The sequence below is a fragment of the Hypanus sabinus genome, chromosome 4 (genome assembly GCF_030144855.1).
Source record: "Hypanus sabinus isolate sHypSab1 chromosome 4, sHypSab1.hap1, whole genome shotgun sequence".
NCBI classification, from domain to species: Eukaryota; Metazoa; Chordata; class Chondrichthyes; order Myliobatiformes; family Dasyatidae; genus Hypanus; species Hypanus sabinus.
The window spans coordinates 152,364,569-152,379,188 of record NC_082709.1 but is presented as its reverse complement, the minus strand read 5'-3'; the positions used below and the strand labels follow the sequence as shown (position 1 = coordinate 152,379,188).

The following is a 14,620-nucleotide window of genomic DNA, read 5'->3' as shown; positions in this document are numbered from 1 at the left end:
AGTAAGGACAAAATAATTCGTAAAAGACAGAAACAGGCTTTAGGTTGCAACCAGACTGCAGGCCACCTATTTGCATACTTAAAGATTCTAATCCTTCATTAGATATGCAAAATAATGCCTTTGGCTTCTCTTCATTCTACAAGTAGATAGACCAGAAATATGAATATGCTTCTTATTATGGGGTTAATCAACCATAAAGTAGGCACTGTGCCACGCAAGTTCCAAACCAATGAATTATATAAAATCTCAAAAGCAATTCTGATACGTTTTCAGTTACACTGATGTCTATTTTATATCAATGTGCTAAATTCCAAAATGAAAATTACCTGCATTTACATAGATCCTTGATGGCCTCTACATGTACCACTGTTCTTTACATGTATTATGAATTTTGAATTACCATTGCAATATAAAATACACCTCAGCAAGTAGATTCCTATGACAACTTCACTGAATGACGTTCTTCCATCAGATATTATCTCAAGCTGTTTATAGGATGTTACTCATATGAAATACCTACCACACTGGTTGATTGGTTACACAACAATCATCACACTATATTTGATGTGTTTCTACTATATTTGATACATCTCTCTTGACATTAATGCAAAATGCACTTGAATATATTAGACAGCTGAACACTTAACTGTCCACCATCCAATCCTGAGACCACAAAGCATAACTATTACAAAATGACTCACTCTGAGCCACAAAATAACCAGACTAAGCAAACTACCCTTTTCAATTCTTTCCCAATCTTCTCCACTCTCTGCCAAGGATGAGTTCTTAAATGTCAAGCCTGACCCTCAGACTGCAATTTCCCACCTGATCCTCCACCCATTACCCCATGACACTGGACTCTTGGATAATGGAAGCTGGGGGAGAAAGGTTGAGACATTTGTAAACAACCTACCTTTAACATGTCTCCTTTCTCCCTACCTCTCCTTCCCTCTTGTTCCTCCCTCCACTCAATACCTTACCTCACTCCAAAATCCAGATCAGATTCTTTATCCTCAAGCATTACCTAAACCAGAATACATGTATTATTGTGCAAGTTTGGTAGCAAATTTAGAATCAGGTTTATTTTCACAGATATGTCATGAAATTAGGTTGTTTTGTGCAAGCAGTATAGTGCAAGTCATAAAAATTACTATAGCCACAAAAATAAATGTTGTGAAAGAGTAATGGTGAGGTGGTGTTCATGAACCATTCAGAAATCCAATGGTGGAAGGGAAGAAGCTGTTGATAAAACATTGAGCGTGACTTCTCAGATTCCTGTACCTTCACCCCAATGGTAGTAATGAGAAGAGGGCATGTCCCAAATGGTGAGGATCATAAATGGATGAAGTCTTTTTGAGGCTCAATGGTAGAGGATTGTGCCGTGATGGAGCTGTCTGAGTTTACAACCCTCTGCAGCTTCTTTTGATCCCGTACATTGGAGCTTCCATACCAGGCAGTGATGCAACCAGTCAGAATACTGTCCACCATACACTTGTAGAAATTTGTTAGTCTTTGGTGACATACCAAAACTACTCAAGCTCCTAATGAAACCCCTTTGTGATCCCAAGACATTGACACCCAAAAACAAAGCTGCTCCACCCTTTCCATCATGGACCCTTCAATGAGGACTGGAGTATGTTCTCTCATCTTTCCCTTCCTGAAGTCCACAATCAGTTCCTGGGTCTTGCTGATGCTGAAGGCAATTGTTGTGACACCACTCAATGAGAGGTCTATTTCGCTTCTATGCAACTTCTTGTCGCCATTTGAGATTCTGCCAAAAGTGGTGCCAATGAATTTAGAGATGGCATTTGAGCTGTGTCTAGCCACAGTCATGAGTGTAGAAAGCAATGGGCTAAGCACATAAGCTTGGAGGTGTGCCTGTGTTGATTATCATCGAGGAAATGTTATTACTGATCTTCATTAACTGTGGTCTTCTGACAGTTCCAGTTGCAGAAGAAGCCCAGATTTTGAAGCCTGTTCATTAGTACTCAAGAAATAATAGTGTTGAACACTAAGCTGTAACCAATAAACAATAGACTGATGCAAGTATTGTTCTGATCTGGGTGCTCCAAAGCTGAATGAAGAGCCAATAAGAATATGCCACAGTACAATTGAATCCAGTCCAGGTCCTTCCTGGGGTAGGAGTTACTTCTAGCCATCACCAACCTGTCAAAGCACATAATTTTAGTAGATATGGGTACTAGTGGGCAATAATTGTTGAGGCATTTCACACTGCTCTTCTTAATTCATGCCATTTTGAAGCAGGTGGTAGCCTTCGAATACAGCAGTGAGAGATTGAAGATGCCTTTCTTTCTTTTTCAATCTTTTTATTATTAGTAGTAATATGAACAAAATACGATTGATATATTGGTAAAGGGATTACAAACATACACACTTTCATTGCACATGAAAGAATACATAAGCAATGATTACAGTATAAAGGAGTATTCCCAAAACATGAACGATACAGTATATATATGAACAAGGTAAATCTAGGTATATCATAATATATAATATAAAAAAACAGAAAAAAGAAAAAAAATTATGCAAAAAAAACTAAACTAATAATCTAATAGCTAATAAAGAAGAAAAAAAAGCAAAAAAAGAAAAAGAAAGAAAAACTGAAAAAAGAAAAAAAGGGCTGTTTATAATATCTCACAAGAATACATAATCATCAGTGTCCTCAACTCCGATCCTCTCAACATAAATAAGATTAAAGCTGGAAAATCAAATAGGCTTGAAACAGGGTGAAGATGTCCTTGAACCCACCATCCAACTTGTCAGCAAAGGTCTTCAACACCATTAGGACCTGGTGCCTTGCAAAGGTTCTCACTCTTGAAAGGTGTTCTGACGTCAGCCTTCAAGTCAGAGATCACGGAGTCGCTGGATGCTTTGTGATTTGCATGGATGCAGTTTTATTCTCCCTTTCAAAACTGATAACAGTACATTGGTCTGTTGTCAATGATGGAGCAAATAGGGGATACAAAAAAATGGTCAAAGACTTGTGGAGTTGAAAGATCATATGGCAACCCGTAATTGAATATGTTGATAATTTTAAAGTATTTAATAGAATACAAGGTCAAACATTTATTACATTATTCAAAATTTAAGATAGAAACAATCTACATTTTTTGGATCAGCCAGAAAGTGAATGGATTATTTTTTAATTGCATAATTGAATATAATTTAATAGAAATCATTCAACGTTATCCATCTAATCAGTTATCATCCATCAGTCTTTACTTCCTGACCCAATATTGCCCAATTATCCAGTTCCTTGATTTTAAAATTCTCATTCATTTCAAATCTTTTTGCCCTCAATATCTGTTATTGCTTCCATTCCCAGTGCATTTCTTCAAAGCCCAAATCCAATTCTGAACAACTATGTATTTCAGAATTAAACAGCACCACTCCTGGCAGCCATATCCTCTGCTCCGAAGGTTCCAAATTATTGAACACCTTCCAAAAGCCCCTCCGACATACATGACAACAAGGTTTTGCTCCCAGATGAGCTCAATGCCTTTTAATAACTGACAATACATGGAGGCATCTTCACAAACTCCCACAGCTTCCAACGATTTGTGATTTCTGTCCCTGAGGCTGAAGTGAGAACAACTTTCAGGAGGGTAAACCCCATGGCAAGTATCTGACCCAGATGGGGTAACTGACCGAGAATTGAAGACCTGTGCTGATCAGTTGGCTGGAGTATTCACTCATATCTTTAACCTCTCACTTCACAGTCTGAGGTACGAATCTGCTTCAAGCAGGCTTCAATTAAACCATTGCCCAAGAAGAATGTGGCAACCTGCCTCAATAACTATTGTCCAGTAGCAGTTACATCCAACTGTGATGAAGTGATTTGAAAGATTGGTGATGAAGCAGATCCACACCTGCCTGAGGAGTGACCTTGACCCTCTCCAGTGTGCCTACCATCACAAGTCAACAGCAGATGCCATTTCATTGGCTCTTCACTCAACCCAGGAACATGTGGACAGTGAAGATGCATGCATCAGGATGCTCTTCATTGACTATATTCAATACAATCATTCCTTCAAACCTGATCAATAAGCTCCAAGCCCTTGGCCTCAGTATCTCCTTGTGCAACTGGATCTTAGATTTCCTAACTTGCAGAACCCAATCAGTTCAGGTTAGCAATGGCACTTCCTCCACAATCACCATCAGCGCAGGTGCACCACGAGGCTATGTGCTTAGCCCCCTGCTCTACTCAATTTATACTTATGCCTGTGAGGCTAAGTACAGCACCAATGCCATATTTACTATTGACACCACTACTTTTGGCCAAAACAAATGTGGAGACGAATCAGCATATAGAAGGTTGAAAATCTGGCCAAAGTGGTATCACACCAACCACCTTTCACTCAATGTCAGCAAGACCAAAGATTTCAGATGGAGCAAACCAGAGGTCTATGAGCGAGGGTGGAAAGGGTCAGCAACTTTAAATTCCTCAGTGATACCATCTCAGAGGATCTGTCCTGGGTCCAGCTCCTCAGCACCATTACAGTGAAAACGTAGCAGCACCTCGACTTTCTTAGAAGTTTGCAAAGATTCAGCATAAAATCTAAAATTTTGACAAACATCAAAAGATTTGTGGTGGACAGTAGACAGACTGGTTGCATCATAGCCTGGTACCGAAACATCATTGCCCTTGAATGGATAAGCCTATGAAAAGCAGTGGATATAACCCAGTCTATCATGGGTAAAGCCCTCCAAATCATTAAGAACATCTTACAGTGAGCAGTGTCACAGGAAAGTAACATAAATCAAGGACCCCCACCATCCAGACCATGCTCTCTTCCTACTGCTGCCATCAGAAATGAGGTACAGGAGCCTGAAGACCCGCACCCCAGGTTTAAGAACTGTTATTACCTTTCAACCATCAGGCTTTTGAACCAGAGGGGATAATTTCACTCATACCAACAGTGAACTGTTCCCACAACCCATTCACTCACTTTCTAGGGCTGATCGTCTTATTTATTGCTTTTTTTTTGTATTTGCACAGTTTGTTGTCTGTCTTGTGTGCAGTTTTTCATTGATTTTATGCTGTTTTTTTGTATCTACCATGAATGCCCCTAAGAAAATAAATCTTAGGGTTGTACTCAATTTCCATTTGGGTAAGAAACCCAATTTCCCTTGGGATCAATAAAGTATGTCTGTCTGTCTGTCTGTACATACATGGTGAAATATACGTACTTTGATAATAAAGTGCGCAGGATGGTAGCACAGTGGTTAGCACAACTCTTTATAGTATAGGCAACCAGGGTTCAATTCCCACTACTCCCCGTAAAGAATTTATACGTTCTCCCCATGACCGCACAGGTTTCCTCTGGGTGCTTTGGGATTTCCTCCTACAAGCCAAAGACATACCAGTCAGTCGGCTAATTTGTTATTGTAAATCATTCTATAAATAGACAAGCAATAAATTGGGTGATTGCTAGGCGGTGTGGCTTGAAGGACCAGAGGGGCTTACTCCTCACTGAAACTCAAAAAATTTAAAAAAATATTATTTTTAATTTTTTTTTAGTGATTTTTGTTAGGAACTTGGTCAAATGCTGAAATTCAAAGCAATGCACCATTTGGGCACTCCGGTCAATTCTTGTTTGAAAAAAAAATAACAACTTGATAAGTCTTTCAGCCACAATTTTGTTGATTCTACTTCATTAATGATTATTTCTCATATATTTCCATCAACCGATATCAGACCAATTGCCTTCAGTTACCCTGCTTTTTGACTTCCTCTCTTTCAAAGTATGGATTTCTCATTAAGTTTTCCAAACCTTTTATTCCCCTAAAATATTACAATGGCTGCATTTACTAACTTAGTAGCCACTTCTTTTGGGGTACTACAATATAAGCTATCTGAGCCACAGACAATATCTGCCTTCAGACCCGTTAGGCACCTAATACCATTTCTCTAGCGATGTTGATGGTACTTAATTCTTTGTTGCATTATTCAGTATTAGTAAGCTATTTGCCACAAATTTACCACAAAGATATTTTCCATCAAACTAATTTCTCTGCCACATGACTATTGCACGAGTCTCAGTGTATAAGACTAACACGTCTACTTGGACAGCTCTCTCTTTTCACTTATTTTAATAAGTTATTGTTGTCTTTCTTTATTATCCCTCTAGTTTGTATTTTTTTAATCTTCACTTCATCTTTTTGTCCTCCATTGCTGAATTCTGAATTTATCCTAGTATTTGACCACACTTAACTTTTGCATCCTTATACATTTTCTCTTTCAATTTCATACCCTCCTTAACATTGAACAAAACAGAAGGTGTTGTAAGTACTCAGGTCAAGGCAACAGCTGTGGAATTATTTTAAATACAGTAAATCACATTAAAGGTGCAATCTAATTAGAGGCTAAAATCTTAACTAACATTATAGCTCTTAGTGTGTGGTACACCATTCATTAAGACAGAAACATAGAAAACCTACAGCACAATACAGGCCCTTTGGCCCAAAATGCTGTGCCCAACATGTACTTACCTAGGGTTACCCATAGCCCTCTATTTTTCTAAGTTCCATGTATCTATCCAGGAGTCTCTTAAAAGACCCTGTTGTATCTGCCTCCACCACCGTCACCGGCAGCCCATTCCACATACTCACTACCCTCTACATAAAAAAAAACTTACCCTGGCATCTCCTCTGTACCCACTTCCAAGCACCTTAAAACTGTGCCCTCTCATGCCAGCCATCTCAGCCCTGGGAAAAAGCCTCTGACTATCCACATGATCAATGCCTCTCATCATCTTATACACCTCTATCAAGCCACCTCTCTTCCTCTATTGCTCCAAGGAGAAAAGGCTGAGTTCACTCAACCTATTCTCATAAGGCATGCTCCCCAATTCAGGCAACATTCTTGTAAATCTCCTCTGTACCCTTTCTACAGCTTCCACACCTTCCTGTAATAAGGTGACCAGAACTCAGCACAGTACTCCAAGAGGGGTCTGACCAGGGTCCTATATAGCTGCAACATTACCTCTCTGCTCTTCAAACTCAATTCTACCATTGATGAAGGCCAATGTACCATTTGCCTTCTTAACCTGCGCAGCAGCTTTGAGTGTCCTATGGACTCGGACCCCCAAGATCCCTCTGATCCTCCACACTGCCAAAAGTCTTACCATTAATGCTATATCTTGCCATCGTATTTGACCTACCAAAATGAACAACCTCACACTTATCTGGGTTGAACTTCATTTGCCACTTCTCAGCCTAGTTTTGCATCCTGTCGATGTCCCGCTGCAATCTCTGACAGTCCTCCACACTATCCACAACACCTCTAACCTTTGTGTCACCAGCAAATTTACTAACCCATCCCTCCACTTCCTCATCCAGGTCATTTATAAAAACCACGAAGAAAAGGGGTCCCAGAACAGATCCCTGAGGCACTCTACTGGTCACCGACTCCATGCAGAATATGGCCTGTCTACAACCACTCTTTGCCTTCTGTGGCAAGCCAATTCCGGATCCACAAAGCAAGGTCCCTTTGGATCCCATGCCTCCTTACTTTCTCAATAAGCCTTGCATGTGGTACCTTATCCAATGCCTTGCTGAAATCCATATACACTACATCTACTGCTCTACCTTCATCAATGTGTTTAATCACATCCTCAAAAAATTCAATCAGGCTCGTAAGGCACAACCTGCCCTTGACAAAGTCATGCTGACTATTCCTAATCATATAATTCCTCTCCAAATGTTCATAAATCCTGCCTCTCAGGATCTTCTCCATCAACTTATCAACCACTGAAGTTAAGTCTCACTGGTCTATAATTTCCTGGGCTATCTCTACTCCCTTTCTTTAATAAGGGAACAACACCTGCAACACTTAAATCCTCCGGAACCTCTCCCGTCCCCATTGATGATGCAAAGATCATCGCCAGAGGCTCAGCAATCTCCTCCCTCACCTCCCACAGTAGCCTGGTGTACATCTCATCCAGTCCTGGTGACTTATCCAACTTGATGCTTTCCAAAAGCTCCAGCATATCCTCTTTCTTAATATCTATAAGCTCAAACTTTTCAGTCCACTGTAAGTCAACCCTACAATCGCCAAGATCCTGGTCTGTAGTGAATACTGAAGCAAAGTATTCATTAAGTACCTCTGCCATCTCCTTTGGTACCATACACATTTTTCCACTGTCACACTTGGTTGGTCCTATTCTCTCACGTCTTATCCTTGGCTGATCTTTTATCATTTCTCTGCAGTATAACCACATCCTTCTATTTCCATAATATCCATCTATCCATTTGTTATTATTGTTAGGTGCCCTTAGTCATTTCCTAGGACTAGATGCACAGGTTCCTCTTTGAATCAATGATACAATGATCTTGATACTGCATTGTTATCACTTACTACATTGTTATCATTATATTTACACATAATTTCCATTACAATAACAATTCTGACAATATTATGACCTTAGTGCTTTGCATTTCCCTCTAATTGACTATAATAATTTTAACCTGATCTCATTTCCTTTGTGGAGAAAAATACACAAAAAATATAAGAAATATTAGATATCATTAGAGAGATTCCTCCATAAATTGTACGCAATAATCTTTCCAACTGTATTGAAGACTGACAAAAACACCTGCAATCCACCACCTTGGACAGTTTCAAAAGCAGGAACAACGCTACAAAATTTATTTTATTAAGAATACTATAGCCACAATATATGGCCCATTCAAAACCTGAAAGAAAAACTGAGCTTGCTAAAAAGCATTAACAGCAGTATCATATACTTAATTTTTTAAAAATCTTCACTGGTCACAGTGTTGCATGCTGCATTTCTAAAAAGCAAAATCAAGTTCTCTGAAGCAAGTCAGGTGATACCTACCCACAAAGTGAGTGGGTGGAAGCAGGCAGAAGGCACCCGAATACTTCCAAAGATCTGTTCAGGGTGGCTCTGACAAAGTCTGGACAACCAACTTGCCTGGAGTTTTTCCAATGCCAACTACCTTAGGCTAAAGGGATCAGGGATAGATTCTGATCATGAATGAATCAATACTATTATTCATTGTATTATCAAGGGTTTAAACCAGTGTCAAAAACAATATGAAATGTGAAGTCTTGAGCTTGCTTTACTTTAAATCAGACTTTGATCTCAAAATTCTAAAGCGCCCTGAAACATACAATGGTGTTGTGGGAGAGTTCAAGACCCGTTGCTTGTAGCGTTGCAGTGGATTAACTTTACACACAGGTACCTTCTGTAGAAATATGAAATTACATTCCCCCAAAAGTCCAGCAAAACTTTGAACTAACAAGGCTTTTGAACAATATTTAAAGTTTCTTTGTCCAAGTATATTTAAATTATTAAAACATAAAGTTTTATTTCTTATATACATATATGGCTGGACTCAGTGGATCAAATGTACAGCACATGCACAAATAAGTGAGTGACAGGCAACAGTTCCCTCCAGAAACACTAGCTGTGAATCCACCTCAATCTCATCCTTTGTGCATCAGCATAGTAGCTTTACCATTTACACAAAAGCAATTGGATTCTCTCTTCATAATGATTAACAGCTTCATGATCACCATTATTCCATCCTAAAATTCAATCACAAGTGAGCCAGTATTTCCTATGGGTCATTAACATAGATGAAGTTGAACTGTAAGGTGCCAGTCTAGAACATTACACAACCACATGCTAATTCAATTACCTCGACTCAAGCTGAATTCAAAAGGTATATAACATCAGAATAACTCTGCTGAGCTTCAACCCTAAATTTTATCCATTTCTAACATTATGCCTCTGCAGCTCATACTCATCTGGTACAATGGACCAGCTCAGTAAATGTCACATCTACCATCATTCTTCAATCCTCTTCAGTTTTTTTTAAACCTAAGCCAACATGATTCATCAAGTAAACATGGCATTTTTAATAAAGTCTTTGAGACATGTAATTGCTTATATTGGATTTCATCTTACCAGTGCTTTGGACTTCTTTTCCATCTTTTCATAGCTCATTAGTTTTCACATTAAACACTCCATCTTGTGAATGACCCGCATTGGTTTCTGAATCACTGCCTATTGTATGGGTTAGAAGCAACAATAGATACTAGAGGATTCCCTAATCCAGGATCTCCAATCCAAGAAACAAGAGTCAGTTATTCAAATGCAACCTAAAATTCAATATCTTATGAACCACAATGGATGATATCCTTGCTTCAATTCATGAATAACCAGATGGAAAATATGTTTTTTTTTTCTAGATTACTGGAACAACTTTTTTGTGTGTGGGGGGGGGGGGAGAAAACAAGTTTATGAAGAGAACACTTATGAGGAGAAAAATAGAATTCATGGGCTAATGACCTTACATCAGAGTTGATGAACGCTCACTGACCTGAAGCTCTCAGTATATCACGGAAAGCAGCCTCCCCTTCATGGACTTTGTCTACACTCTCACTGCTTCAGTAAAGAAGCCAAATAATCAAAGACCCCACTCACCCCAGACAGTCTCTCTTCTTCCACTACCCACCAAGCATAAGATAAAAGCCCAAAAGCACATACAATCTCAAAGCTTTCCACCATATTAATGTAAGGCTACTGAACTACTGCAGCCTCAGCCATCTCAGGCTTGTGGTTACATGTCATTTTAACTCCCCTTCACACTCCTACACCAACCTATCTATCCTGGCATTCCCCTTTGCTGCAAGAAGCCAAACTCCAATTGGAAGAAAATCTCATTCTGCCTGGCTGTAAACACTGAATTTTCCAGTTTCAGGTAACTTACACCCCAATTGCTCTTCTACATACTCACCCATCCACCTGGATTTGTTCATGCCTTCCATCCCACCTCCCTCCCATTTACTCATTATCTCCTCCGCATCTGGTTCCACTTTCAGTAAGCAGCCTCTATTGGTGCTAAATACTAGTAACCCTTGTTCTTCCCTTGGGCTTGATGTAGGTTCTCAATTCAAAACATCAACTTACATCGTTTGCCTCCAAAGATGCTGCTTGACCCCCACAAGTTCTTCTCGCATACCGGGCAATTTGTTAAATTTTTTAGATGGCTGAATTCATCCAGGATTTTCAAATTATACGATGTTAATTGCTCAAGTTTCCCAATGCCATGACAGATACTCCCCTTTATTTCTGCTACAAATAATGTAATTTCCAGAGTAAACTCAGATATGAAGCTTGTTTAAAAATAATTTCTATATTTTCCATATTTTCCTGCTGTGACCCATGTTTAATTTTTATTCCTCTTTATATAAGAGTTGGAAGATATTGACGTATTTGATATATTTATCAATACTTCAGATTGGAAAGAAACAAAGCCGACATTTCCCCCTGCATAAACATTCCCTTGGATTTAAAGTATTCTGTATATTATGTAATGATTCCAAAAATGTCCAAGTCAGTTCAACATTACATAAAATTTTACATTATCTGCTCAAAAATCACAATCCTTATGAAAGAGTAATATACATACCCCTCAAAATGGAATAGGTACTTGTCTGTAGATAAGGGGAGAAGTTTTTAAAACAGGCCTATTATAAGACAACCTTGAGAGTTAATTCAAAATCTGCATTGGCTGAAGTCCAATAGTAAATTGCCAAGCCACAAAAAGAATAGTATAATAAGAAATACAAAGGAAATATTCCTACATGCCATTTCCTTCCATAACATGGCATTCTAATTTTATAGAGTTAAGTATACAGTTCTACAAATAATGTACCAAATTCATCTCTCCACTCATGAGGAATTTGACATTGTTTAATATTATAAGCGTGGTTTTATGCATTTCCTTTTCAATTATATGCCATTATATCAAGCCTTAATACATGATTTCAAGCCTCAATACGTGATTTGGATTTCAATGTTTTAATAAGCCCAGATCATGACAAAAGTACATGAGCACACTGATGATAAAAATCACGATAAAAGCACGCTGGCTCCACTAGATCTTTTTCCATTAAATAAACAGCATGTTTCACAAACTAAGATGAAACAAATGAAAGCTACAAAGGCATTTTGAACTTAGCAATCGCAAAGTAGGTAGTGATCTATACAGATTGAAATACTAGAGTGAAAAATAAAGTTGAAAGAATGATGGAAGTTGAACAAAGTATCATCACATAATGTCATAAACAGATTTCCTCACTGAGATCTTTCTCTTGTAACTTGTGTAAATTGATAACAAACTCAAGTGAGTTTGCACAACTCTGCTGCATATCTGAAGGGCTGCTCCAAGTTCTGGTTGCATTTTAGCACAACAATTCTTAACTTTGGACAGCTGGGATGGAAGTAACAGGTCGTTTGGAGGACCACCATGCAGGGGTGCTCTTGGAGCTGGCCAAAGGCGATTTCTACAAGTTACTGCAGTGGGCCAAAAAATCTGTCCAAGCAGATGCCCACCTCTCTTCAGAGGATACATCCTTGCCCAGTGAGCACACTATGCTCACTGATTCATTGGAGGCCTCCTGGGATTGCTGGACGCTGCAGGGGTAGAAGTACATCTTGGTCAGCAAATAATTAAAATTGTTACAAGCAATGAAAGTAAGTATCACAGTTTCAAGAGGAAGAGCTACTCTTAAGGGTCTACCTGCAATGCACCTAAATTAGTTGACAAATGTGTTTAAACTTGACAACCAATTTACCTTTACAATAGAAGGCAATTGATGCGTTAAAACTAGGTTATAGAATAAGATTACTTGGTATGCAAATGCTAACTTCAATACTCTACAATTTATAAATGAAGAATATGTACAGCAATAAAAGTGAAATGGAAGAACAAGCAATTCCTCCAATTTAAATTGTGTCATCACATCACCAATCAACACAAGTGTAACACCTGACACAACATGGACGAATGAGACTTAACTTCAGAACAAGATGTAGAAAAGATGATTTGTTATTCATAAGATGGTTAATCTTATATTGTTAATCATATAGATTCAATGGAGAAAAAACTGCATAGTTTGTAGCTGGAATGTGCAAGTGTCTGTATTGAAAACTAGTTAAAAATTTCATCTTTTTGTAAAAAGGATACATTCGTAGAGCTCCTGTGCGGCACCCAATGGCCAGAATTTTTTGTACTGGATCAAAAGCTAAGGCCGTCGGTTGGCAGGGGAAGCCATGACGCACAGTCTGCAAAATAAGAAGTGGGACCAAAGGATAAATTAAAAATGATTTTGTACCTTTGTCACTCTAGTAATATATTGCACATTAAAAGCTCATATCTATAAGCTTTCAAATCTATTCTTAAAAATTCTTTTAAATAACACAAGACATACCAATGTCAAATAGCAACAAATAAATTTAGCATTTACAGGGCAGTAGCAGACTGTGCAGAACAATTGATCCTTAAGAATATTTATGCACAACCCCTCCCTCCCCACCATTACCATCTAACCTCCCATTAATATTTTTTCCACATGCTTACCTTCTTTCAATTTAAGTACATCTATGCTAGCTGCTACCTCTACTATCCATAGTGACAAATGTCAATTCTTACTACACTGTGGGAAATGCACTCAGTGGCCACTTTATTAGGTAACTCCTGCACCTATAAGGTGGCCACTGAGTGTATGTGCATGGTCTTCTCCTGCTGTAGCCCATCCACTTCAAGTTCAATGTGTTGTGCTTTCAGAGACACTCTTTTGCAAACCATTGTTGGTTATTTGAGTTATTGTCACCTTCCTCTCAGCTTGAACCAGTCTGGCCATTCTCTTCTGATCTCTCTCATTAACTAGCATTTTTGCCTACAGAACTGCCATTCACTAGATGATTTTTTTTTTAAATGCTTTTTGGCACCATTCTCTATAAACTCTAAGAGACTGTCCGTGAAAATCCCTGAAGATCAGCAATTTCTGAGATAATCAAATAATCTCATCAGGCACCAACAATCATTCCATGATCAAAGTTACTTAGATCAGATTTCTTCCTCTTTCTGATCTTTGAATTGTCTGAACAACCGAACCTCTTGACCATATTTGCATGCTTTTATGCATTGAGTTGCCTCCACATGTTTGACTGATTCGATACTTGTTTTATTGAGCAAGTGTACAGATGAGCCTAATAAGGTGGCCACTAAGTATAATGCTCCCTTGAACCCAAAGTTGTTGTCCCAATTTTGCAATAACTAGTTCTGGTACAATTGGAAATAATAACTCCACAATTACACTACCAAACTTTATGAATTTAAAGCTTCTTATCAAGTCATCACTCAGAGTAAACAGTTCTAGCCCATTCACTTTTTCCTGATTGGTATATTCGTAAACCTTTGATCACCCGCTATCTTAGAGTTCAGAAATCCTAATGGTTCAACATCTAGCTCATCGGCCATTGAGTTTGCACTCCCTTTAACAAAGAGAGGCTCTAATTCTTGCACTCCCTTTAAACATACCAGGTTTGTTTAAAAAGAAGCACAATACCTCTTTAAACATCTAAAAAATGTGAATTACAAGTGTTGGAGTATTAAGAGTATTAATTTGAATAACATCCAATTATCCAGAAAATGTGCAAGTCCAACACTGTCAGTGCACTCAGCTGTGGATTATCAATTTTACTGTAACCTCTTAATCATCTTTACAAAATTAAAATGGGCATCTTTTCTGATGCATTTACTCTATATAATCAAGATC

At 38.4% G+C, this 14,620-nt stretch overlaps 1 protein-coding gene across 1 annotated transcript in view; it reads right to left on the bottom strand.

Annotated features, from left to right (window-relative positions):
* The window catches only part of stxbp5l (syntaxin binding protein 5L), a 353,464-nt gene that overhangs the window by 297,316 nt on the left and 41,528 nt on the right, over window positions 1–14,620 (bottom strand). The window contains exon 2 of the mRNA XM_059968451.1: window positions 13,027–13,124. Within this exon, the coding sequence (XP_059824434.1) occupies window positions 13,027–13,124 (98 nt within the window). The remainder of the gene's footprint in view (window positions 1–13,026; window positions 13,125–14,620) is intronic.